General features: G+C 35.2%; 1 protein-coding gene across 1 annotated transcript; it reads left to right on the plus strand.

Moving 5' to 3' along the window:
- The first annotated feature begins 6,298 nt into the window (after positions 1–6,298).
- Positions 6,299–24,505, plus strand: LOC133311737 (uncharacterized). Its single transcript, XM_061512831.1, has 15 exons — positions 6,299–7,571; positions 7,667–7,774; positions 8,464–8,609; positions 8,685–8,895; positions 9,066–9,300; positions 9,382–9,532; positions 9,646–9,937; positions 15,644–16,852; positions 17,908–18,071; positions 18,148–18,358; positions 18,529–18,763; positions 18,845–18,995; positions 19,105–19,338; positions 22,865–23,502; positions 24,088–24,505. The coding sequence occupies exons 1-15, from the start codon at positions 6,299–6,301 to the stop codon at positions 24,503–24,505; spliced, it is 5,676 nt and encodes a 1,891-aa protein (XP_061368815.1).
- Positions 24,506–24,977: the final 472 nt, after the last annotated feature.

Below are 24,977 nucleotides of genomic sequence, written 5' to 3' on the forward strand. Positions count from 1 at the left end.
CTGAAACTTTACTTCCAGTGACGGTTTGTCCAGCTTGGATTCTTCACATTTTTTTACTTAACCTTTTGCTACCTGGGAATCTGGTATATGACTAGACCCCCTGTGGTATTGGTAGCTAATAGAGGAAATTCTTTTTATGTGAATCGGATATGGTTAAGTTGGGTATATATATTTTTTTCTAATAAAAGATAAAAAATTTCTTACATTTTAATTCATATTTTTGTAAATCTTTCCTTTTTCTAGTGCTGGTGTTGGTACATTGATGTATTAAAAAAACGTTAATAGAGGAATAGTGACCATTTTGATACGTCTGACCAAATTATTTATCAAATTGCCACGTCAACAATAAAAATTCTCAGAATGTCACGCGACATAATTCGCTACACTGTGCAACGAAATATGTTTGCAAATAATTCGCTACACAGTGTAACGAATTATGCCATGTCAGGCTGCATAGTCAGCAGTAATGACAAGTGTCAAGCAAGCAGTAATACAAGCATAATTCGCTACACAGTGTAGTGAATTACCGCATGCTTGACACGTGTCATTTTTGCTGACTGTGCAGTCTGGCATTACATAATTCGCTACAGTGTAGCGAATTAATATTTCGCTGCACAGTGTAGCGGATTATGCCACGTGGCATTCCGAGAATTTTTACAGTTGGCGTGGCAGTCTGGTGAATAATTTGCTGAAGTGTGGCAAAATGTCACTATTCCCCTAATAGAGACCAGCCAGTGAAGGTGTGTTTGGTACAAGGGTATCAAAAAGATTACTGGTAAACTTTCTTTGGTAAACGTCAATTACCATGTTTGGTAGAAGTAACAAAAATCAAATTTCAGATATTCAAGATTTACCGGTAATTTAATTATTTACAAAGAAAAGTCACTATCCAGATTACCAAAAATAATATGGTAATTCAGAATTTCAAATAAAGGGAAAGCACAACAACAATTTTTGAGATAAAAATACCCAACACATATCAAAACCTAAACCCAATCTATCAATTACAAAAGTAAAAATAGTTAAGGGTTATTTTAGTAAAATAACCTCATATTCCAAGTCATATTTCGTTCTAAACCAAACATAGAATTAGTAATCTTTACCCAATATTCCCGATAATATTTTGGCGAACCAAAAACATTTTTCGTAACATTTCGAGTAAACTCAATTTCTATTATATTCTCAATAATCGTAATTTCCGGATACCAAAAAATCTTCTTGTACCAAATACGTCCGAAAGGATTCTTTTGGAATCTGAGGACGGAAAAAGTTGACCGCGTGTCGGAAAAACGTGTCGGAACATGTTGGAGAGTTGTCCGCGTGTCCCCAAATGTTGACCGCGTGTTGGACGCGTGTTGGAGCGTGTCCGTGTCGGACACGTGTCCGACACGCACAATTCAACAAAATTGACGAGTCCGTGTATCGGAGAGAAGAACTCATTGATCGCATTAGTTTATATTTTCGGTACAACTGATAGAAGTAGGTACTCTATTACTAAAAAAATATAAAGAATCAATTTAATTCAAAAATTTAAATTACTAAGTGATATTACATTTAATGATTTTTTATTTTTCTAATATGTCTCCTCATATGATAGTTCATTGGCTTTGATTGGTGGATAATGCATCAGACTTAATTTACCTGAGCTAAAAAACTCCACAATATTTAATTATTAGAATGAGCAGTGAGGACTGAACCTGTAATACCAAGACTCTAATACTATGTAAAGAATTAATTCAATCCAAAAGCTTAAGCTGTTGGTGAGGTTACATTTAAAGATTTTATATTTCTCTAATAGGGGGAGGAATAGGGATATGGAAGGAAATAACCATAAAAGTAAGGATAGTTTAAATATGTTACTTTTTTTTTAAATTAGATAAAAGATGTACCTAATGATTGGTACATCCACTGAAAATAATTTTTGTTGGTTGTGATGAATAGAGAGGACGAGGGCAAAAAAAATTAATTTATTTCTTTTTTAATAAAAAATTACGAAAAAGTAGTCGTTTTGAAATTAATTACAAAAATATTGCACTTAAACACGCCCACATAAGGCGTGTTCCAATGCAGAAAGATACGCCCATGTGGGCGTGACCTAAAAGAGAGACACGCCCACATTGAACGTGACCAGTAGAGAGACACGCCCAACAAGGGCGTGACCTCCCTGGTCAGAGAATAGCAACAACAAAAAATTAAGATGGTGATGGTGTTGTGACGACAAGGATGGAGGACATGCATTGGATTTGGATGTACCGCAAGGTTTTTTCTTTCTGTTAGAAAGCAAAGTGGAACAACTTCAATAAATCTTAGATTCCCTAAATAGAGGGAAAATGAAAGGAGATTTGATTTCTCCATTTCACTGCTTCTCTTCCTATCCCAAACTTTCACCAAACAGGGCTAAAAAGATCCCTTTTTAATCCTCACATTGTGGGGCAAACGGGTTGAAGATGGGAGCTCTTTTGTTCCCGGGTACATTAGCTTCCTTCAGATTATAGATAAGCTTACAAAACAAAAGGGTAAAACAAGGTTAAAATGGCTTAAAAACTATTTCATCCATAACAATTCCAAAACCTGACGAGACAAAGCAATTTTAATTCATTATCACATACTTTTGAGAATATTAATCATTTAAGATTTTCACCCTTAAAGTTTAAGCAAGTAACAGACAATGCTTTAGTAGTGTTAATTATTCATCGCCCTCTTCCCCACCAGGAGGAGAAAGATGGGATACTCAAAGCCCCAGGTGGTTTCAGCCAATGGTCTCTACTTTCTATCTTCTCCATCGCCGGCATGCCTTCTCCATCAGAAGCAATAAAGAATTAAGAATTCACAAATAATTCAATTTTGAACACTTCCTGAACCCGTCGAAGTTACGCAGTTTTTACTGTACAAACAGCTTTTACTGAGCAATTTGTACAGATAAGACTTGTATCAAGAGAGGTCACGCCCCATGTGGGCGTGTCTCTCTCTTAGGTCATGCCTCACATGTGCGTGTCTCTTTTGGACGTCTCTCTTTCCTGGTCACGCCTCATGTGGGCGTGTCTCTCTTTTAGGGCACGTCCCACATGGGCGTGTCTCTCTCGTAGAACACGTCCCATGTGGGCGTATTTGAGTGCTATATTTTTGTAATTAATTTCAAAAAGACTACTTTTTCATAATTTTTTTATTAAAAAAGCAATAAATTAATTTTTTTGCTAGAGGACGAGATCCTTTGGTCAACAAATGTGTCCAATATTGCATTTAATACAATAACTTGAATTCTCAATACTGACAATCTTGTGTTCCAAGAAACCACTTCACGAAGCATGTTAGGAATATTGACCATTGTGCCACCTTTTTAAATAAAAAATGTCGAAATGTCACGGGGTCAGAAAATTTGCCAAAATGTCATGGCACCAAATTTGTTACAACTGCCGGTGAGTTTGGTTATGGCATGTTTGCTGAGGCCACCAAACTCGCTACTGGTTATAGCAAATTAAGTGATCAAATCGGCCAATCTGATTTCTTCTTGGGCTTGCAGTTTCTTATGTTGCAAGAGAAATGCAAGTTTTCCTACAGAGAGAGAAAGAGGTGGGGCCCACCTTAAAAAAAAAAAGTGATTGGCACAGACATCGAAGTGAGAGTGATAGGAGAGGAGACTTCTCATGCAACATGAGAAGTCTTTTTCCCTTTCTTCTTTTCAGTTACACATGAAAAAGAGAGATAAACTCATTGCAGGTGTAGCGAGTAAAGTCTAACTAGTGACTCTTCATGATTTTTCAATGACATGCTTTTGACTGCCATTTTTCAACTACTTTTTTGCTGAATCAGGATTTGAATCTCTGTGGTGGTTGAGTGACTCCTCGTTTTGGTTATTGCGTCCTTGGGATTCACTTTCCTTTGGATGTAATGTCTTATGTTGCATCGACATCGATACCGATATCGATACCGACACGATACACCAATACATTAATTTTTAAAAATGTTAGATTTTGACATGTTAGGACAAGTTTTGATATTAAATAATAGTTTTAATATAATATAGTTTATATTTAATACATATAACAATTCATAATAATTCATATAAACAATCTAATATTAAAATTTCTTAACATAAATATAAAGAAAAAATAGTTTTTTATGTCAAATTCTATAACAGAAAATATTTGATTTATAAATTAATTTTTTCATGTAGTTAAAAAGATAAAAAAAAAATTGGATCTAAAAAAATTGTGTTGAAAAACGTTGACCTCGTGTCAGAAAATGTTAACTGCGTGATGAAACGTGTCGATGTCCAACATGTGTCCGACATGCATTTTTTCTACAAAAGAACTTGTCCGTGCATCAGATACCTATGTAGTTGTGCATCTATTGTAATGTCTTTCTCTCTATAATTGGTTAATGGAGCGAGAAACAAGGTTTTTATTTTTTAAGTATTTTATTTTATTTTCTTTTTTTTGAAATGGTGAATTGTTTTTGGCAAAATTGAAAGGAATTAATATTTCTCATATTGTAGAAAATAATCATATCTCCAGCATATATATAAAAGTTGTTGGGCCGTGCACAGGGAGCTCATGACGGGGGAGCGACCGCCAACCATGAGTCAAGTGAGCAGCAACATTAAGTGGGCTCGAAAAATCACAATCAAACTCAAAATCTTAAGGCATTAGGTGCACGAGTCCTTCCATTTATTCAGTGCTCGCTTAGTCTTTTTTCACTGTTGTGTCTCAGAGCCCGACAATTTTCAGCCCGGCCTCAGATTCAATTATCCCGGCTTTCACTAGTCAGCTTGCAAAAGCGATAGTAAAATAACAACAAATCAAAAATAGAGATAGGGAGAAAAAGAACACCAAGAATTTTAACATGGTTTTTACTCTTCACATTGAAGAGGTTTTCCACATTAAAATTCTTGGTGTTCTTTTCCTCCCTACCTCTATTTTTAATTTGTTGTTATTGTTCACTGTCGCATCCGCAAGCCGACGAGTGAAGGCTGGGCTAATTGAATCTAAGGCTGGGATGAAATTGTCGGGCTCTGAGACACAATAATGGTATCAGAGCCTGGTTGAGCTCGAGCTAGCCTAGTGATTGGCTAGGAGACAGTTGAGTATTTGGACCTAGGTACTCAGTTGAGGGAGAACATACCAACGATGAATTTTACACTTAAGGGAGAGATTGTTGAAATATTCACGTGCGGTGAGTCCCACATTGATTATTAATGGGCTAAATCAAATGTATATAAGTGAGAGGACCCATAAACCTAATGCATTAAGGTTTTTGGTTGAGATAAGATGTCAGACCCACTGGCTACGTTCGATATAGCCTTAGTCTATTGGTAATGGTCCCTCGCCACTGGCTTCTTCCTGAACCCACCTGACAAAAGTAGATGGGGCCTATAGGAGCCATGTAAAGAGAAGAGGAAAAAAAATGAAGCTTATATACTTTTATATATGTATAGAAAATACAATTATCTCATAAACGAAAAACAATGGGAATTTTTTCATCAATATTTTATCTTCAACTAAACATACAGTCTTAAAATTTTACCTAATTTTTTCGGTAATATTTCGGCCTACTAAATAATTTTTTTTAAATTTTTCTACCAAACTTGTTTTTCCATCATATTCTTAGTAATTATATATCTCTGGTAATTTTTTTTTTCTCTTCTACCAAACGCTCCGTATTTCATTTATCATTTGCCCAACAATTTGGCATTGTAAACAACACCATGACAAATAATTAATACTTCGTCATATATAAAAGAGGAAAATGACTTTCATATATCATACATGATAGCGTCTCTCATATTGTAGACATAAAACATATGCGACCCATCTATTTTTTCTTTTTCTTTTTTAAAAACTCAAGGCACATCTTTTAACGACTATATAAGTATAAGCGATATGTTTTTTCTCAAGTAAAAGAAGTTTTGATCCTAGACCTGTCCCGAATCGGATTAGTTACGAAGCAATGAACTGATTGGAATATTAAAAAAAAAAAAAGAAGAAGAAGTTGGGATCCTTTAAAAATATATGTTATGAAATTAACAATCAAACCACTGCTTTTGACACTTCATGGAATATTAAAAAAATTGAGAAGTGCTCATTGTTGATGAATGTTGAATAAGTCTTTATACATATTATGGAATTAACAATCAAAACATTGCTTCTGACATTTTATGCAATATTAAAAAATTGGCAAGACTCTTTGTTGATGAATTTCAAATACCCACAAATAAAATCGAAGCAAAAATGGTATTCATCTGATTGTTCACAGCATCCAAAATCTCCAATCCAGAACCCAATAACTCATTCATCTCATTATGGGGTTCAGATTCAGTCAGTTTAGACACTTAACCTTTTTGCTAGTACTTTCCTTTTTGTCCATACACATTGGCACTTCCCTAGACACCATCTCATCATCCAATTTCCTGAAGGACCCTGAAACTTTAAGCTCCAGTGAAGGTTTGTTCCAGCTTGGATTCTTCACCCCTCCAAACTCAACTTTTTCCTACCTGGGAATTTGGTATTCTGTGTCTAGAACCCCGCAGATATGGGTAGCTAACAGAGACCAACCAGTGAAGGATTCTTCTGGAACAGTCAAAATATCTGAGGATGGAAATCTTGTTGTGATGAACGGACAGAAAGAGATCCTTTGGTCAACAAATGTTTCCAATATTATTGCATCTAATACAACAGCTCAGCTTCTGAATACTGGCAATCTTGTGTTGCAAGAAACCACTACAGGAAGCATGTTATGGCAGAGTTTCCAACACCCTTGTAATTCATTGTTGCAGCAAATGAAAGTTAGTAGGAATAAAACCAGCGGTGAGAGAATGGAACTCACCTCATGGAAAAGCCCTCAGGATCCATCCATTGGAAACTTCTCCACCAGTCTTGAAGGCCTAAACATCCCTGAAGTTTTCACATGGAGAGGAAGTCAACCATACTGGCGAAGTGGTCCATGGAATGGTCAGATCTTTCTTGGAATACCTAACATGACCACTAATTATCTTGATGGATTTTACATAGGTGGGCAAGATGAAGGGAAAGGCAATTATTATCTCACTTATGCATTTGCAAATCAGTCTGAGTTGATAATATATGGGTTAGGTATTGATGGAAACACAGCCGAAGTGCATTGGGATTATGGAAAGAGAAATTGGTGGATCTATTGGGAATCTATAATTTCTGAGTGTGATGTTTATGGCATATGTGGAGCATTTGGAAGCTGTGATTCTAGAAGTTCACCTATCTGCACCTGTTTGACAGGATTTGAGCCAAGGAATGTGGAGGAATGGAATACACAAAACTGGACCAGTGGATGTGTTAGGAAGGGACCTCTGCAGTGTGGAAGAGTCACAAATGGAGATGGGTTTCTCAAGCTGCCAAATACCAAAGTTCCGGACTTTATCCAGTGGTCATCTTCTCTTGAAGATGTTTGTAGAACTCGGTGCTTGCAAAACTGTTCTTGTATAGCATATGCATATGATGCTGGCGTTGGCTGTATGTCATGGAGTGCAAACTTAATTGACATACAGAGGTTTTCAAGCGGAGGAACTAATCTTTACATTCGGGTTCCCTATTCAGAACTTGGTAAGTCTTGTTTCTTTTAAATGAACTATTGCTCACTTTCTTGTATATGACACATAGAGCACCTGTTGACTTTATATTAAAACTTTCAATAACAGAAGAAAAGAAGAAGAATGCCACAATGCTCATTGCAGTTACGGTCATAATAGGAACGATTTTCATTGTGACCTGTGGATATGTCATGTGGAAAAGAACTACAAGAGGAGGTAATCTAGCATTGTACTGCCCTGGTAGACTAAAACATCACTGATATTTTTTTGTTGATTAATTGCTTCTTATATATATCCATATTGACCTCAATAGTAAAGCAGAATTAGAAGATGTTTATATCTTAGAGGGCTATTTGACATATGCCACCACACACGGGTTGAATTAGCAGTCTCAAAGTCCTCTTGGTGGTTTCCTTTTTCCTTCAAACAAGAAAAGAAAATGAGTCCTTTCTTTGATTTTTCTTTAATTCGTTATTTTCATTTGTTGTATGTTGGAAACCTAAAACCATAACCGAGCTTCACAATTTAGCTTCTATGAAGAGTTTGTTCCTTCCGCATTCATGTTTTATAATTAAACTAAATTCCATCACAAAGTAAAATACTCTTTCTTGGCATTTTATTTTATAGAAGTTTGTGTTTCTAACTGAAGTTTCGACCTTGTTAACGATTAACCATTTCTTTTTCAATGCTAATTAAGCTTCCCACTTTGTTAAAAGGGATTCTTGGCTCTTTCAAACAGCTTTTACGATCCCTACAATACTATGAACTGCTTTTGATTCTCTTAGTCTGTATAAGACATAGTGTTATGCGATTTAAGAACAATATCTTAAGTAGTGTAGCATTACAATTATACTATTTATTTTTCTATAAAAGATAATTGTGTGATTGTTGATATTTAAATACAGAGAAAAATCATAAAAGAATCCAGGTAAATGACCTGAGTAAACTCCCAGAGCTTTCCCAATTTGAGCTTGAAAAGCTTGCTACTGCAACAAACAATTTTCACTTAGCTAATAAGCTAGGGCAAGGTGGATTTGGACCAGTATACAAGGTATTTTCTTCGTAGTGAATTTCATTATCCCCCAAATCATGAAATTCATTGCTACTTCTTGAAATTTGCTTGCAGGGTACATTGGAAGGGGGACAAGAAATAGCAGTTAAAAGACTTTCAAGAACATCTGGACAAGGGCTAGAAGAATTTATGAATGAGGTTGGGCTAATATCAAAGCTTCAACATCGTAACCTCGTGAGACTTCTTGGATGTTGTATCGAAGGAGATGAAAAGATTTTGATATATGAGTACATGCCAAACAGAAGTTTGGATGCCTATATGTTTGGTTAGTTCTCATCATCTCCTTTTTATTTTATGATTTTGATGTGATAGTATACTAAAATCAAGGGTAAGTGGAGAGGGAAAAAGCGCTTACTTGGTGAGAGTGAGAATGAGTCATCCCTTGATCTTCGACTGAGATCTTCTTTGTTCACCCTTTTGCTTTTGTCATCACAGATCCATCTGAAGAGGTACTAAATTGGGAAAAACGTTTTAATATAATTGAAGGAATTGCTCGGGGTCTGCTTTACCTTCATAGAGACTCTAGACTAAGAATTATCCACAGAGACCTCAAGTTAAGTAATATATTGCTGGATGAAGAGCTGAATCCAAAAATATCAGATTTTGGTATGGCAAGGATTTTTTGTCGCAGTGAAGATGAGGCCAATACTAGAAGGATTGTAGGAACATGGTAAGCATTGCTTTGACCCTTTTGTCTAAGATTTTATTATTAAACTGTCAGGAATGAAAATTAACACCAAAGTTTATGCAGTGGTTATATATCTCCAGAATATGCCATGGAAGGGCTATTTTCAGAAAAGTCCGATGTCTTTAGCTTTGGTGTTTTACTGCTAGAAGTTGTCAGCAGGAGAAAAAATACCAGTTTTTATGAGGATGCTGTATCATTGAGCCTTTTAGGATATGTATGGATCTCCATTTTATTACCTCATTTCAATAGCTATATTTCCTCTTAATGAAATGATAATTTGACTTTGAAGTTTAACAACGTACTATTGCATCTTTTTAATATTTGTAGGCATGGAAATTGTGGAACGATGACAACATTACTTCTTTAATAGACCCAGAAATATCAAACCCAAACTTCCATGCTGATATTTTTAGATGTATACATATTGGTCTTCTATGTGTGCAAGAACTTGCAAGAGACAGGCCTACAATGACTGCAGTACTTTCAATGCTTAACAATGAGACTGTTAATCTTCCACCCCCAAGGCAGCCAGCATTTATTCAAAGGCAGACCATGTTGGACGTAGGATGCTCTCATAAAAGTGATGCAATATACTCTATGAATTATGCGAGTGTAACAAGTATCCAAGGAAGATAGGCCATAATGTTGTTATAAAATGATTACATTCTTGATGCATTTGATCCCAGAAATTTGGAGCCAATAAGCACTTGAACTTTGAATACCAGTGTATAATTTGCTTCTAGCATTTCGGTGGCTGTCTGCAACGATCATCAAATTTAAAAAGCTATACATATAGGCTGCATTTAAAAACATTGCCTATGCCTTAGGATATGCATCTTCTGAAAAGCATTGCCAAAAGGAGGAATAGACAACTCTTATCAATACATAGCCTTATTATTCATAGCTAGTTAATTTATAGAGTAAAGTTTTTCTTGGGTTCTTAAAGAAAAACACGATCCTCCACTTTTGTCCTTTAAAAAAAAAGTAATTTTTTATGTAAATCCTTATTATTCATAGCTAGTTAATTTATGGGTTTATCATCTATCATTTAACATGATCACAAAAATTTTCCTACACACACAATATTTTGTGGGGCCCGTAGCAAAAAAAAAAAAAACTTCGGCGCAAAACGAATCTCTATAACATAACACAATCACTTTTCCTACAACATAACTCTTATAAAACCCTTAATTTATAACCAATTTTTATGTACATGAGCACTTTAAAGTTAACAAAGAAGTCTTGACGAGTATCTCTGTTAGCAAATCCTTCTTCCTTTTATTAGTTTTTCTTTATTAATTATATAAGTAATTTTGGAATAGCGAAAATTTTAGATATCATTACTATTCTTAGAACTAGTTTTGATCAACAGACAAGAGCGATTTGCCAATGAGATAGGAAAATGTAGTTGTAAGAAAAGAAATTATTATTGAGAGAAATTTTTATTTTTATAAGATACGTTGTCTTATGAAATGGTAGGGAAGTCATTTTGATAAAAAGTTTGAAAAAAGATGTTTGATTGACCGAAATATTACAGTCAAAATTTATTTAAATTTGCAAAATCTATGTTTGGGAGGAACTTCGCACCTGTTTTTTTCTCTTTCCCAGTTACCTCAAAATACCATATCTCAAGTGGTATTTTGTAATAGTAAATTTCACCTAAAAATCAACATTAAAGTCGTTTCCTAGCCTTCCTATTTGCCTAGTATTTTTTTTTTCAAATACTTGAGCCAAACATGATATTTTCTAATATCCATCCACACTTTCTCATCAAACCCAAAATAAAACTTGTACGAAACACACCCATAAATATAGAACTTATCCTTGTTGAGACATCAATGTTTCCCAAATTGCAATATATTTTAAACAGGTTTTCAAATTATGGTAAAACTACTATCATATAACAGAATCTAAACAATTTTTATGTAACAGAATCTAAATAATTTTTGGGTTTGTCGTTTCTCCTTTCACTGCTGATGAGAAAAGTTGCAGCAAATTATTAATACTAGGATACGAGGTTGTATCCTGGCCTAAAAAAAAAAAACACATCAAGATTCGGACGCGTATCCTGATAAAAATAAGTGTTGCTGCACTTTTTTTCATCTGCAGTGACAGAAGAAATATATAACCCATAATTTTTTCAGCTGAAACAAAAATGCACGTGGATCCTATACATGTAATAAAAACAAAAACAAAAAATGCAATGCGTCGGTAGGTAAAAAAAATTATATCACGTTACATAATACTCATTTTTTCCTTCAAATTAATTCACTTATATAAAGAGAAAAGACAATTGAGTTGATTTGATCATATGGTCAATTATAACCGAGCAGGTAACATGACCAAAGAAAATAGAAAAAGCATCAGCTTATTATTTTATTTGTTTTCGTTATGTCAACTCATGAACTTTTGCTAATTTCCTGGAAATTATATCATGTACTTTGCAACTGTAGGCATCAATGAGAAGTAGACTTGTCAACTTTTGCTAATTTCCTGGAAATTATATCATGTACTTTGCAACTGTAGGCATCGATAAGAAGTAGACTTTGACAAGTAAACTAATAAAAGTCAGAGGAGGGCACAAATATTCTACAATGGACCAATTAACAAATAGAAGAGCTTTCACATACTCAAATCACATGTTTTATAACTATATTAGTAAGATAACCGTGCTACTTTGCGTGTGCATTTTTTCCCCTATTGTCTTGATCATTGTTTACTAAAATATCCCAGTTTTGGTTTGGAAATAACTTTTAAATATCAATTATTTTGTATTTTAATTCTATGATTTATCAGTGAGAAAAAACTACTAATTTAAAATTATATAAATTAATTAATACTATTTTTTTTTACCAAAAAGAGATTTCACACCCATATTCGGATGTCAACTAATCCATTGATTTCTTTTTTAAATCATTTTACTCCTCAATATTAATTATTTTTATTACTAATTTCGTTGCAAAGTAATGGACACTCAACACTTAGGGATGTGAAATCGGACTGCAACTAATGAGTTGACCCGAACAAATCAATAACGCATTTGGGATGGGCTAGAAAAACTGAAGTCCAAATATATTTGGACCCAACTTAATACGAGATATCTTATTCGGAAGTTCAAAGGCACTCCAAATATAATATTATCCACATAGTAGAGTTATTTTTTAGTTTCTCATCCGGTTCGATAACTTGTCATACCCTATTAAAAGGAAAATTCTCCCAAATCTTTTTTTTCATTCTTATGTTAGAACTCAAGACCTTTGGTTAAGGGTGTTTGATAAAGTAGAGTTAATTTAAATTATAAAACAATGTTTTAAATTTAATTTAAATGTATATATATTTATACTACTTGCGTATTATCTTTTTATTAAGGAGAGATTATACTTATTACCTTTTTTTCTTACTACATCTTACTATCAAGTCTTAATAGTTGATTTCGGCAAATTTAACGGTTATAATTTATTGAGAATTAATAATTAATTAATAAGTGTGATCCAATAAATTATAATCATTAGATTAACAGAAATCAACGATTAAGATTTGATAGTAAAAGATAGTAAGAAAAAAAGGTAGTAAATATAACATCTCCCTGAGACGAAAATCAAGGTATTTTTACAATTATAATTTATTTTAGGGATATAATAGTCTTTTTCATTATAAATTTTTAATTTTTCAACCCAAAACGGCGTCGTTTTGAGAGCGAATGTAGATAACTTATCTACATTCCCTGTAGAAACCAATGTTATTAAAACTGACCCGGTCATTGACCCGGTCGAGGTACTGGGTCACTGGTTTAATCAGTGGGTCAATGGTTCAATCGCATGACCCGATAATTAGATGCAATTTTATTATTTATATTATAAAATTATATACATACTCAAATATCTAAAAAAATGATTAAAATTTCAAATAATTTAATATAAAAAATAATAAATCACATATTATTATCCAATAAAAGATCAAACAAAAATATAATGATAGTGATATGAGACTTTAGGTTCAGAAAATGACATCTCTAACTATAAATTAATTCAAAATTTTCTGCATAGTACATAATTGAGATAATATTAGTGTTGTAGGTACATAACTTATGTAAGTCAATAAGCAAAAAAATATTCAAATATGTCCATTATGATTTTTTTTTGAAAAAAAAATGATTTTTTTTTGGGACCGGGCCGGGTCACCGGTTAACCAACCGGGTCACTGGTTTTTATGAAAACCGGCCGGGTCGGACCGGGTCGCACCGATTCTGATGCATGGCCGGTCCGTTGCTTCAACCAGACCGGTTTATCGGTTCCCGGGTCGACCCGGGTTTAATAACAATGGTAGAAACGTTAAAGCCTTTATTAATATGAATATAATATTTTAATAATGTTTTCGAAACTCCTCGTTATTTCCTTTAAAAGGAGTTTAAAGTCTTAATCATGGACCCGTCTCGAATCGGACTAGTCGCAAAACGATTAAGTGTTGTAAAAATTGAACCGGACCGGCCGGGTCGACTCGGAACCCGGTGAACCGATCATCTGACCAGTCCGATAATCGCATTGGATCGGCCAAGTACCAAACCCGGTGCGATGCGACTAGTTTTGATGAAAATCTGTGGCCCGGTGACCCGCCGATTTATTTTTTTAAAATTTTTTTTTCCAAAAATTATCATAATTGACATATTTGAGTGATCTGTTGCTTATTGACTTACATAAGTTATGTACCTCCAATAATAATATTATCTCATAGTATGCACTATACAATAAATTTTGATTTGATTTATAGTTAGAGATGTCATTTTCTGAACCTAAAACACCAATATCACAATCATTATATATTGGTTTGATCCTTTAGTGGACAATAATGTATAATTTATTATTTTTATATTGGAATATTTAAAATTTATATTATTATTTTCAATTATTTGAGTATGTTTATAATTATTTTAATATAAATTATAGATTTACATATAATCATCGGTCATGCGGTTCAACTAATGATCCAGTGACCCGGTACCTCAACCGGGTCAATAACCTGGCCGATTTTAATAACACTGCGATGGAATATTTCCCATAAAGAATACACAAATATTTTTAAAAAAAATTTAAAGATAGTCGTGCTCGGGATTTAATACCAAATTGCCTCCATGTTATCGATTGGTGGAGTAAGGAGTTACCTGCGAATTGCGATGTACATATTGAAGAAGAAAACAAAAGTTCTTTGCAATAGCGAAAGGTCTAACCAGTGTATCAATCCTCTATCGGCATCCTTGAATTAAATTTAAACATTGGGTAAAGTAACTTAAGATTTTCATATGAATAGATCTTTACGTTTAAAATATGAAAAATATTATATTTACAAATTTTTTATTTATAAATTCATACAAATTATATTATGTCTGACCGGTCATACTTAGTATAATTTATAAAAAAAATTGTAAACGAATCTTACCCTTTAAAATATATATATTAGGAAATTAACTATCAAACCACTGCTTTTGACACTTAATGCAATATTAAAAAAGTTGACAAGTACCAAATGGTGGTAGCTTAGTTCGCGCATGAGAACTAAGCCATGTGTTCGAATCTCTCCAGTACCATCTTTGGGAGGGATTTAAAGCCTTAATCATAGACTCGCCACGAATCGAATTAGTTGCGAAACAATAAACCGATTGAAATATTAAAAAAAAAAAAATTAACAAGTGCTCATTATTGATGAATGTTGAATAAGTCCATATATATATATATATATGAGGTAGGATCCTTTGATACCGGTGTCAAATTTTAAAATTTGACACCTCATCTTATAGTCGTTAGATCAAAAAAGATCAATGGAGTCACATGCTTACAAATCAGAGTCGTTGATTTTTTTTGATCTAACGGCTATAAGATGAGGTGTCAAATTTGACACCGGTGTCAAAGGATCCTATATATATATATATATATATATATATATGGAATTAACAATCAAATCATTGCTTCTGACATTTTATGCAACATTAAAAATTGGCAAGCGCTCTTTGTTGATGAATGCCAGATACTCACCAATAAAAATCGAATCAAAGACTTTAGAGTATATGCTATTTAATCTTATCAGTTAGCCAACATCCTCACCGATTGACAAGTACTTGAAGCAGCATAATCGCCTTCCCAAAATGAAAAAAAGATAGACCTTTGTTATCAGCAAAAATGGTATTCATCTGATGTTCACAGCTTCCAAAAACTCCAATCCAGAACCCAATAACTCATTCATCTCATTATGGGGTTCAGTTTCAGTCAGTTTAGACACTTACCCTTTTTGTTTATACTTTCCTGTTTATCCATACATATTGGCACTTCCACAGACACCATCTCATCATCCTATTTCCTCAAGGACCCTGAAACTTTAAGCTCCACTGACGGTTTGTTCCAGCTTGGATTCTTCACCCCTCCAAACTCAACTTTTTCCTACCTGGGAATTTGGTATAATGTGTCTAAAAACCCGCAGATATGGGTAGCTAACAGAGACCAACCAGTGAAGGATTCCTCTGGAACAGTCAAAATATCTGAGGATGGAAACCTTGTTGTCATGAATGGACAGAAAGAGATCCTTTGGTCAACAAATGTGTCCAATATTATTGCATCTAATACAACAGCTCAGCTTCTGAATACTGGCAATCTTGTGTTGCAAGAAACCACTTCAGGAAGCATGGTTTGGCAGAGTTTCCAACACCCTTGTAATGCGTTGTTGCAGCAAATGAAACTTAGTGCAAATAAAACCAGCGGTGAGAGAATAAAGCTCACCTCATGGAAAAGCCCTCAGGATCCATCCATTGGAAACTTCTCTACCGGTCTTGAAAGCCTAAAAATCCCTGAAATTTTTACATGGAGAGGAAGTCAACCATACTGGCGAAGTGGTCCATGGAACGGTCAGATCTTTCTTGGGATACCTGACATGTACTCTGATTATCTTGATGGATTTTACTTAGGTGGGCAAGATGAAGGGAACGGCAATTACTATCTCACTTATACGTATGCAAATCAGTCTGAGTTGAGAATATATGGGTTGAGTATTGATGGAAATATATACGAAGTGTATTGGGATTATGGAAAGAGAAATTGGATGATCGATTGGGAAGCTATAAATTCTGATTGTGATGTTTATGGCATATGTGGAGTATTTGGAAGTTGTGATTCTAGAAGTTCACCTATCTGCACCTGTTTGACAGGATTTGAGCCAAGGAATGTTGAGGAATGGAATACACAAAACTGGACCAGTGGATGTGTTAGGAAGGAACCTCTGCAGTGTGAAAGAGTCAAAAATGGAAGTGAAGCTGGTAATGGAGATGGGTTTCTCAAGCTGCCAAATAGCAAAGTTCCTGACTTTATCCAGTGGTCGTCTTCTCTTGAAGATGTTTGTAGAACTCAGTGCTTGCAAAACTGTTCTTGTATAGCATATGCATATGATGCTGGCGTTGGCTGTATGTCATGGAGTGCAAAGTTAATTGACATACAGAGGTTCTCAATTAATGGAGGAACTGATCTTTACATTCGGGTTCCCTATTCAGAACTTGGTTAGTTATTTGTTTCTTTTAAATAAATAATTGCTCACTTTCTTGTATATGACACAGAGTGCACGTTGACTTTATCTTAAAACTTTCCGTAACAGAAGAAAAGAAGAAGAATGCCACAATGCTAATTGCAGTTACGGTCATAATAGGAACGATTTTAATTGTGACCTGTGGATATGTCATGTGGAAAAGAACTACAAGAGGAGGTAATCTAGCATTGTACTTCCCTGGTAGACTGAAAAATAACTGATATTTTTTTGTTGATTAATTGCTTATTATATATACACATATTGACCTCAATAGTAAAGCAGAATAGAAGATGTTTATATCTTAGAGGGCTATTTGACATATGCCACCACACACGGGTTGAATTGCCAGTTTCCATTCCTCTTGCCGGTTTCCTTTTTCCTTCAAACAAGAAAAGAGAATGAATCTTATCTTTGGTTTCTTATTGACTCGTTATTTTCATTTGTTGTTTGTGGGAAATCTAAAACCATCACTTGGCTTCACATTTTTGCTTCTATGAAGAGTTGTTTCCTTGCCGCATTCATTTTGTAATTAAACTAAATTCCAGCACAAAGTAAAATACTCCTGTGTGGCATTTTGTTTTAATGAAGTTAGTGTGTCTATCTGAAATTTTGACATTATTGAACAATTACTCTTTCTTTTTCAATGCTAATTAAGCTTCCCACTTTCTTAAAAGGGATTCTTTGGCTCTTGCAAATAACTTTTACAATCCCTAGAATACTATTAACTGCTTTAATTCTCTTAGTTTGTATAAATTGAGGGTAAAGTGTGTGTTATTTTAAAGGATGTAAAGTTGTGTCATTTTAAGAGAGAGAAAGAGATAGATAAAGGAGGAGGGAGAGTTGACAAAAATAAAAATAAAAGTGTGAGTCTCACCTCTTTGTGAGAGTAAAATGATATAAGTTATCTCATTTAAACGGATAAACACTTTTCCCATAAATTAATAGTAAACAATATCTTAATTAGTATAGCATTACAATTATACTTTTTATTTGTCTATAAAAAATAATTGGATAATTGTTGATATTTAAATACAGAGAAAACATTTAAGAAAAATCAGAGAAGCAGCCAGGTAAATGACCTGAGTAAACTTCCGGAGCTTTCCCAATTTGAGCTTGAAAAGCTTGCTACTGCAACAAACAACTTTCACTTAGCTAATAAGCTAGGGCAAGGTGGATTTGGACTAGTATACAAGGTATTTTCGTCACAGTGAATTTCACTAATCTCCCAAATCATGAAATTCATCGCTCATTCTTGAAGTTTGCTTGTAGGGTACATTGGAAGGTGGACAGGAAATAGCAGTTAAAAGACTTTCAAGAACATCTGGACAAGGGCTAGAAGAATTTATGAATGAGGTTGTGCTAATATCAAAGCTTCAACATCGTAACCTCGTGAGACTTCTTGGATGTTGTATCGAAGGAGATGAAAAGATTTTGGTCTATGAGTACATGCCAAACAGAAGTTTGGATGCCTATATGTTTGGTTAGTTCTCATAATCTCCTTTTAATTATATGATTTTGATGTTATAGTATACTAAAATCAAGGGTAGGTGGAGAGGGAAAAAATGCTTACTTGGTGAGAGTGAGAAAGAGTCTTCCCTTGATCTTCTGCTGAGATCTTCTTTGTTCACCCTTTTGCTTTTGTCATCGCAGATCCGTCTGCAGAGGTACTAAATTGGGAAAAACGTTTTAATATAATTGAAGGAATTGCTCGGGGTCTGCTTTACCTTCATAGAGACTCTAGACTAAGAATTATCCACAGAGACCTCAAGTTAAGTAATATATTGCTGGATGAAGAGCTGAATCCAAAAATATCAGATTTTGGCATGGCAAGGATTTTTGGTCGCAGTGAAGATGAAGCAAATACTAGAAGGATTGTCGGAACATGGTAAGCATTGCTTTGTCCTTTTTGTCTAAGATTTTATTGTTAAACTGACAGCAATGAACATTAACACCAAGGTTTATTCAGTGGTTATATATCTCCAGAATATGCCATGGAAGGGCTATTTTCAGAAAAGTCTGATGTCTTTAGCTTTGGTGTTTTACTGCTAGAAGTTGTCAGCAGGAGAAAAAATACCAGTTTTTATGAGGATGCTGTATCATTGAGCCTTTTAGGATATGTAAGGATCTCCCTTTTATTACCTCATTTCAATAGCTATATTTCCTCTTAATGAAATGATAATTTGACATTGAAGTTTAACAACTAGTTCATCTTGTTAATGTTTGTAGGCTTGGAAATTGTGGAATGATGACAATATTACATCTTTAATAGACCCGGAAATATCAAATCCAAGCTTCCATGCAGATATTTTTAGATGTATACATATTGGTCTTCTATGTGTGCAAGAACTTGCAAGAGACAGGCCTACAATGACTGCAGTACTTTCAATGCTTAATAATGAGACTGTTAATCTTTCACCCCCAAGGCAGCCAGCATTTATTCAAAGGCAGAACATGTTGGACGTAGGATGCTCTCATAAAAGTGATGCAATATGCTCTATGAATTATGCGAGTGTAACAAGTATCCAAGGAAGATAGGCCATAATGTTGTTATAAAATGATTACACTCTTGACGCATGTGATCCCAGAGATTTGGAGCCAATAAGCACTTGAACTTTGAATACCATTGTATAATTTGCTTCCAGCATTTGGGTGGCTGTCTGCAACGATCATCAAATTTAAAAAGCTATACATATAGGCTGCATTTGAAAACATTGCCTATGCCCGAGGATTATGCATCTTCTGAAAAGCATTGCCAAAAGGCATAATAGACAACTCTTATCAATATATAGTCTTATTATTCATGGCTAGTTAATTTATAACCAATTCTTATGTACATAATCGAGCACTTTAAAATTAACAAAGAAATATTGACGAGTATTTTTCTTAGCAAATTCTTCTTCCTTTTATTAGTCTTTCTTTATTAATTATATAAGTAATTTTGGAATAGCAAAAATTTTAGATATCATTGTTATTCTTAGAACAAATTTGGATCAACAGACAAGGGCGATTTACGAATGAAATAGAGAAAAGTAGTTGTAAGAAAAAAAAATTACAGTTGAGTGAAAATTTTATTTTTAAAAGCTACGAAGTCTTGTGAAAATCTTTTAAATATAAAACTTATCCTTGTTGAGACATCAATTTTTCAATATATTTTAAACAGGTTTTGAAATTAATTCACTTATATAAAGAGAAAAGACAATTGAGTTGATTTGATCATATGATCAAATACAACCGAGCAGGTAACCTGACCAAAGAAAAGAGAAAAGGCATCAGCTTATTATTTTATTTGGTTTCCTTTTGTCAACTCATGAACTTCTGCTAATTTCCTGGAAATTATATCATGTGCTTTGCAACTGTAGGCATCAATGAGAAGTAGACTTTGACACGTAAACTAATAAAAGTCAGAGCAACGGACTAATTAACAAATAGAAGAGCTGTTTTTTTCCTTGATATACAAAAAAACAAAAACAAATAGAAGAGCTGTCACATACTCAAATCACATATTTTATAACCATACTAGTAGGATGACCGTGCTACTTTGCTTGTACATTTTCCCCCTATTGTCTTGATAACTGTTTACTAAAGTATCCCATTTTTGGTTTTGAAATAACTGTCAAATATCAATTGATTTGTATTTCACTTCAATTACTTATGAGACAGAAAAATAATAATAAGACAACTAAATTAAAATTTAAAAAATTAATAAATATTATTTATTATTTTTAATTTAAAGTTTGTTATCATAAAAAATGAGAAGATTATAAAATCAAGATGAAGATGTAAATTATATGCACTAAGGTTGATGTATTTGATGGTGTCACATCATCATGATTTTGATGATATCATACAAGTTTGGAGATGTTGATTCAAGAGCAAAATGACAATCTAAAATAAAAATTATAAAAGTAAAGTCGTATTATGTGACAGACGTTTCATGACAGTTACGCAAAAATCGTTATCTTATCATATTTCACGTGGTTAATGGTGCAGTTAAGGTAAATGTCGGCTTATTTGCGAGGGTTAGAAGTTTCTTATGTTACATAAAAATGTCAAATCATTCCTGCACAAACATAATAACATGGGTACCATGAAAGTTTAAAAAAGAAAAAGAAAAAGAAAGTTGAAAGCGACGTTTTTTCTATCTGCAGGAACGGATTGAATTCTTATGTTACATAAGAATTTCAATCCCCTATTTGCAATTCAGTGACGATGTTCAACGGTGGTTTGTACAAATCACCCTGGAGTAAAGGTATTACACGACAGTTATATGTAACCACTGCATAACATGATATTCCATGGCAGTTTTATGTTCTGTGACAGTTGGTTGTTAATTAGTAGGTGAGATATATTTTCCAATAAATTTAACTAAAAGGTAATATTTTTTTTAATCTTTTAATCATTTTCGCCCCACTACCAAAAAAATATCTCCCTCCACAATGATTCTCACTCAAAACTAAGTTAAGGTTAAGAAAGAGGGAAAGATTTGAAGTGCTTAGGATTTGGAATCAATGAAAATGGTTAAGAAATGAGAGAGTTGTGATCTTAGGGCTGTCGAAGAAGGAGAAAGAAATGAGGGAGGTTATGTGGTTTATTCACTTAACTTAGTTAAGTTAAGTTTGACTGGGTAAAAACTCATCTATCTAGTTAACTCTGTTCTCTTTCAAACTTTACCCAAAAGTCTGGAATTTTTTTCTAGGAATATTTTTACTTTTACTTTTATATTCTGGGTACTTTTTCCTATACTCATTTTTACCCCATAATTTTCTCTGACTGCACTTTTTATCTCAAAAGTGGCCCTAATTAATTTAATTAGGCCTTTTACTTATTTCAACTCTCTAATACATGCTAATTTACTATTTAATTAGGTTAGAGATATTATATCCCCAAAATTCATATGGGCAAGATGTGCACACACACACACACACATATATATATATATATATAACTCATTATAATTTTGTAAATACATATTTAATTTGTTAGAAAGAATATCTTTTTTTTTTTGAAAATATTCCAATCAGTTCATTGCTTCGCAACTAATCCAATTCGGGGCAGGTCCAGGATTAAGGCATTAAACCCCTCCCAAAGGTGATATTGGGGAGATTCGAACACATGCTCTCACCCCCACCTGCTTAGCTCCCATGCGCCAACTGAGCTACCACCATTTGGTAGAAAGAATATCTTTTGTATATCTGTAAATATCTATTTCCTTATTTCATTAGGATTTGTGTTAGGTCTGGGCTAAGCCCATTAATGTATTTATATATTGTACATCGTGTATCAATTCAATATTACACAGATTTATTTCAATGTTCCTCTCGTCTCTTGCTATTTAACAAGGTATCAAGAGCCTAACCAAAGGAACCTTGATCTTTTTTTTTCCGGTGAACCCACTAATCATCATCTTTTCAAAAAAAATAATAATTAGGGAACTGTCTCATTGTTAGTTTTCGGACGTTTCTTTCCTTTTTCTCTCCGCACAAAGACGCCAGAACCCCGTTGAAGCCTCAGCTCCGTCAACCACCACCATCCGGTGGCTTTTTCCTACGATCCACATATCGACATGCTCGTCTCGGCGGCGCGGTCACAACTGCACCAGTCGGGGGCCCAAAGGAAGTCACACGCGCTCTCACGCGCGCCTGTAAGTTGCGCCACCCTCTTCGCACCTGCGACGCGCGGCGACCCGTGAAGGCTCCTCTCCGGCCATGGCTGGTTGTGTTCTTCTCGTCTCACCGCAACGGTTCTGGATTTGGTATTGTTTTGGTGTTTTGACCTTGTTTTTCATTGACGCATAGATCCCTCTTCTACCGGTTCGTTGTGTGATCTGTCTTTCTGATTTCTTTTTCTAATCTTGATTATGGATTCCCTTATCTCTTCTGTTTTTGGGTCTCCAACTGGCTCTGAGTCGGAGTCTACTATTTTTTCAAATTATATCCTTGCTCCACTGAGTGTGGATAAATTAGATGGGTCAAACTATGATACTTAGTCGTCAGATCTGCGACTTTGGTTGGATGGGCAAGATTATACATCCCATCTCACTACCAAGGCTGATTCTGTGGCAGCTAATGAGCGCACACGATGGAAGGTGATTGATGCTCAGTTGTGTAGTCTTATTAAAGCTACTCTTCATCCGTCAATTAAGCAGATTTTTCGACTTGCCAATACCTGTGAAGCTATTTGGAGTCAGGCAAAAGCATTGTACACCAATGATACACAGCGAATCTATGGTGTGTGTCAGAAATTGATGACTACCTTTGCTCCTCAGGACTTCAATTGTCCTATGACTGAATATTTGGGAAAAGCTCAGAGTTTGCTTCATGGTTTTAATGAACTTCTGCCCCTCACTGGTGATGTTACTAAGGAACAGGAACAACGTAATACACTCTTTATGTTGTTCATTTTATATGGTTTACCTGACCATTTGTCTGTCAATCGGGATCAAATTTTGGGATCTGTTACAGCTCCTACACTGGATTCTGTGATGTCTACCTTGCTTAGGATTCTACCTAAGCCCTTTACGTCACCAACACCTCCTGTGACGCATGTACTTCCAGATGATACTGTTGACTCTCCTGCCCTTGCTGCTCAGGGTTATGGTCGTGGACGTAAACTCTCTAAGGGAAAGCTATTATGCACTTATTGTAACATCCCGAGCGCGGACGAGGGCGGGGAGTGATCGCCGGTGCAAAGAGGCACGGACAAGGAGTGGCTCCTGACAGGCTTCCAGCAGGGGGTTACATGCATGAATGAATCGAATCGACACCCGAAAGAGAGGGATTCCAAAGGCTATGCAGGTATAAGGCTGCACATTTTGGGATAGCTTATAAGAATTAATTGGTACTACCTATGCTAACAAGATGCATCTGTTTTTCGGTAGCCTGGATCGGAAGAACTCCACAGTTAAGCGTGCTTGACTTCGAGCAATTCTGGGATGGGTGACCTTTTGGAAAGTTTTCCCAGGAAGTGTGCGAGTGAGGATAAAGCACATTGAAAAGTCTCGTGTTAGTATATGGGGATAGTCATTGATTCTTGAAGCGGTCGGGCGTTACAAGTGGTATCAGAGCAGTTTCTTAGGGAAACTTGTGGATTGTTGTTATGTTTGCTTGGTGTTTGATGCTTTATAGTTGTTTTGGTACTCTTTATGATTATTGCATTTGTGATCATTGAGTGTGAGCCTGATCAACTCATTTCTTTGTATAACATGTGTAGTGTCAGGACGAGGAACCCGAATAACCCTGGACTATCGAATGCCAATGCACAGCCAGATCCTGTTTTGGCTGCTTTAGTTAGGCCCCGAAGTGGTCGTGGGGCAACAGGTGGGCAGTCTGATCCCGTGGTTGAAACTCTTGCAGATTTGCAAAGGGAGTTGACTGCTAGTCGGCAAGCTAATGAGAACTTGATGAAAACGAATGAAGATACGCGGAATGCTATGGCCGCGATGATGAACGAGTTGAGGACTTTGAGGGGTGCTAGACCAGAGAACCGACAACCCATTCTTCCTCCTCACACTGCCGCGCCTACTCCACATACTCTCCATGAAGAGGGTGGAGCGGGTAACAATGAGGATGAGGCTAGTCACCATTCTGGTAGTCATGTCATCACACTGAGGTTCGTCAACCACGTGTAGAGCATGTCGATGAACATGAAGCCGAAGAAAGGCGATTGACGGCTTTCAGAAAACATAAACCTCCTTCTTTTGATGGAGGCTACGACCCGTTGGTGGCGGCAAAATGGCTCCAAGCTATGGAGAAGATCTTTAGGGTGATGAGATGCCCTGATGCACTGAAGTTGGTATACTCAGTGTGCATGCTGGAAGGTGAAGCCGAGGATTGGTGGACGAACACGGTGCAACCGTTGGAAGCTGAAGGCCAGGAAATTACCTGGCGGTTGTTTGAGACTATGTTCTTGGATAACTACTTCCCTAGGGAGGCTAGGGAAAGGAAGCAAAATGAGTATAACGATTTGAAGCAGGGGACGATGACCATTGACCAATATTTCGCCAAGTTTAATGAATTGGTGAAGTATGCCAACTATGGGAGAGCTCTACCTACTTCAGCTGAGATGACCTCCAAGTTTCAGTGGGGTCTAAATGAGAAAAT

The sequence above is a fragment of the Gastrolobium bilobum genome, unplaced genomic scaffold, assembly GCF_033153095.1.
Source record: "Gastrolobium bilobum isolate Gb01-03AN ecotype WA unplaced genomic scaffold, APGP_CSIRO_Gbil_v1 utg16495, whole genome shotgun sequence".
NCBI classification, from domain to species: Eukaryota; Viridiplantae; Streptophyta; class Magnoliopsida; order Fabales; family Fabaceae; genus Gastrolobium; species Gastrolobium bilobum.

What these genes read in the sequence shown, in the direction of transcription:
- LOC133311737 (XM_061512831.1), top strand. Translation starts at nt 6,299, where the DNA reads ATGGGGTTCAGATTCAGTCAGTTTAGACACTTAACCTTTTTGCTAGTA. An exon ending in GATTTGGACCAGTATACAAG is followed by an intron (nt 8,610 to 8,684) that starts GTATTTTCTTCG and finishes ATTTGCTTGCAG; the next exon opens with GGTACATTGGAAGGGGGACA. An exon ending in GGTTCCCTATTCAGAACTTG is followed by an intron (nt 16,853 to 17,907) that starts GTTAGTTATTTG and finishes GTTGATATTTAA; the next exon opens with ATACAGAGAAAACATTTAAG.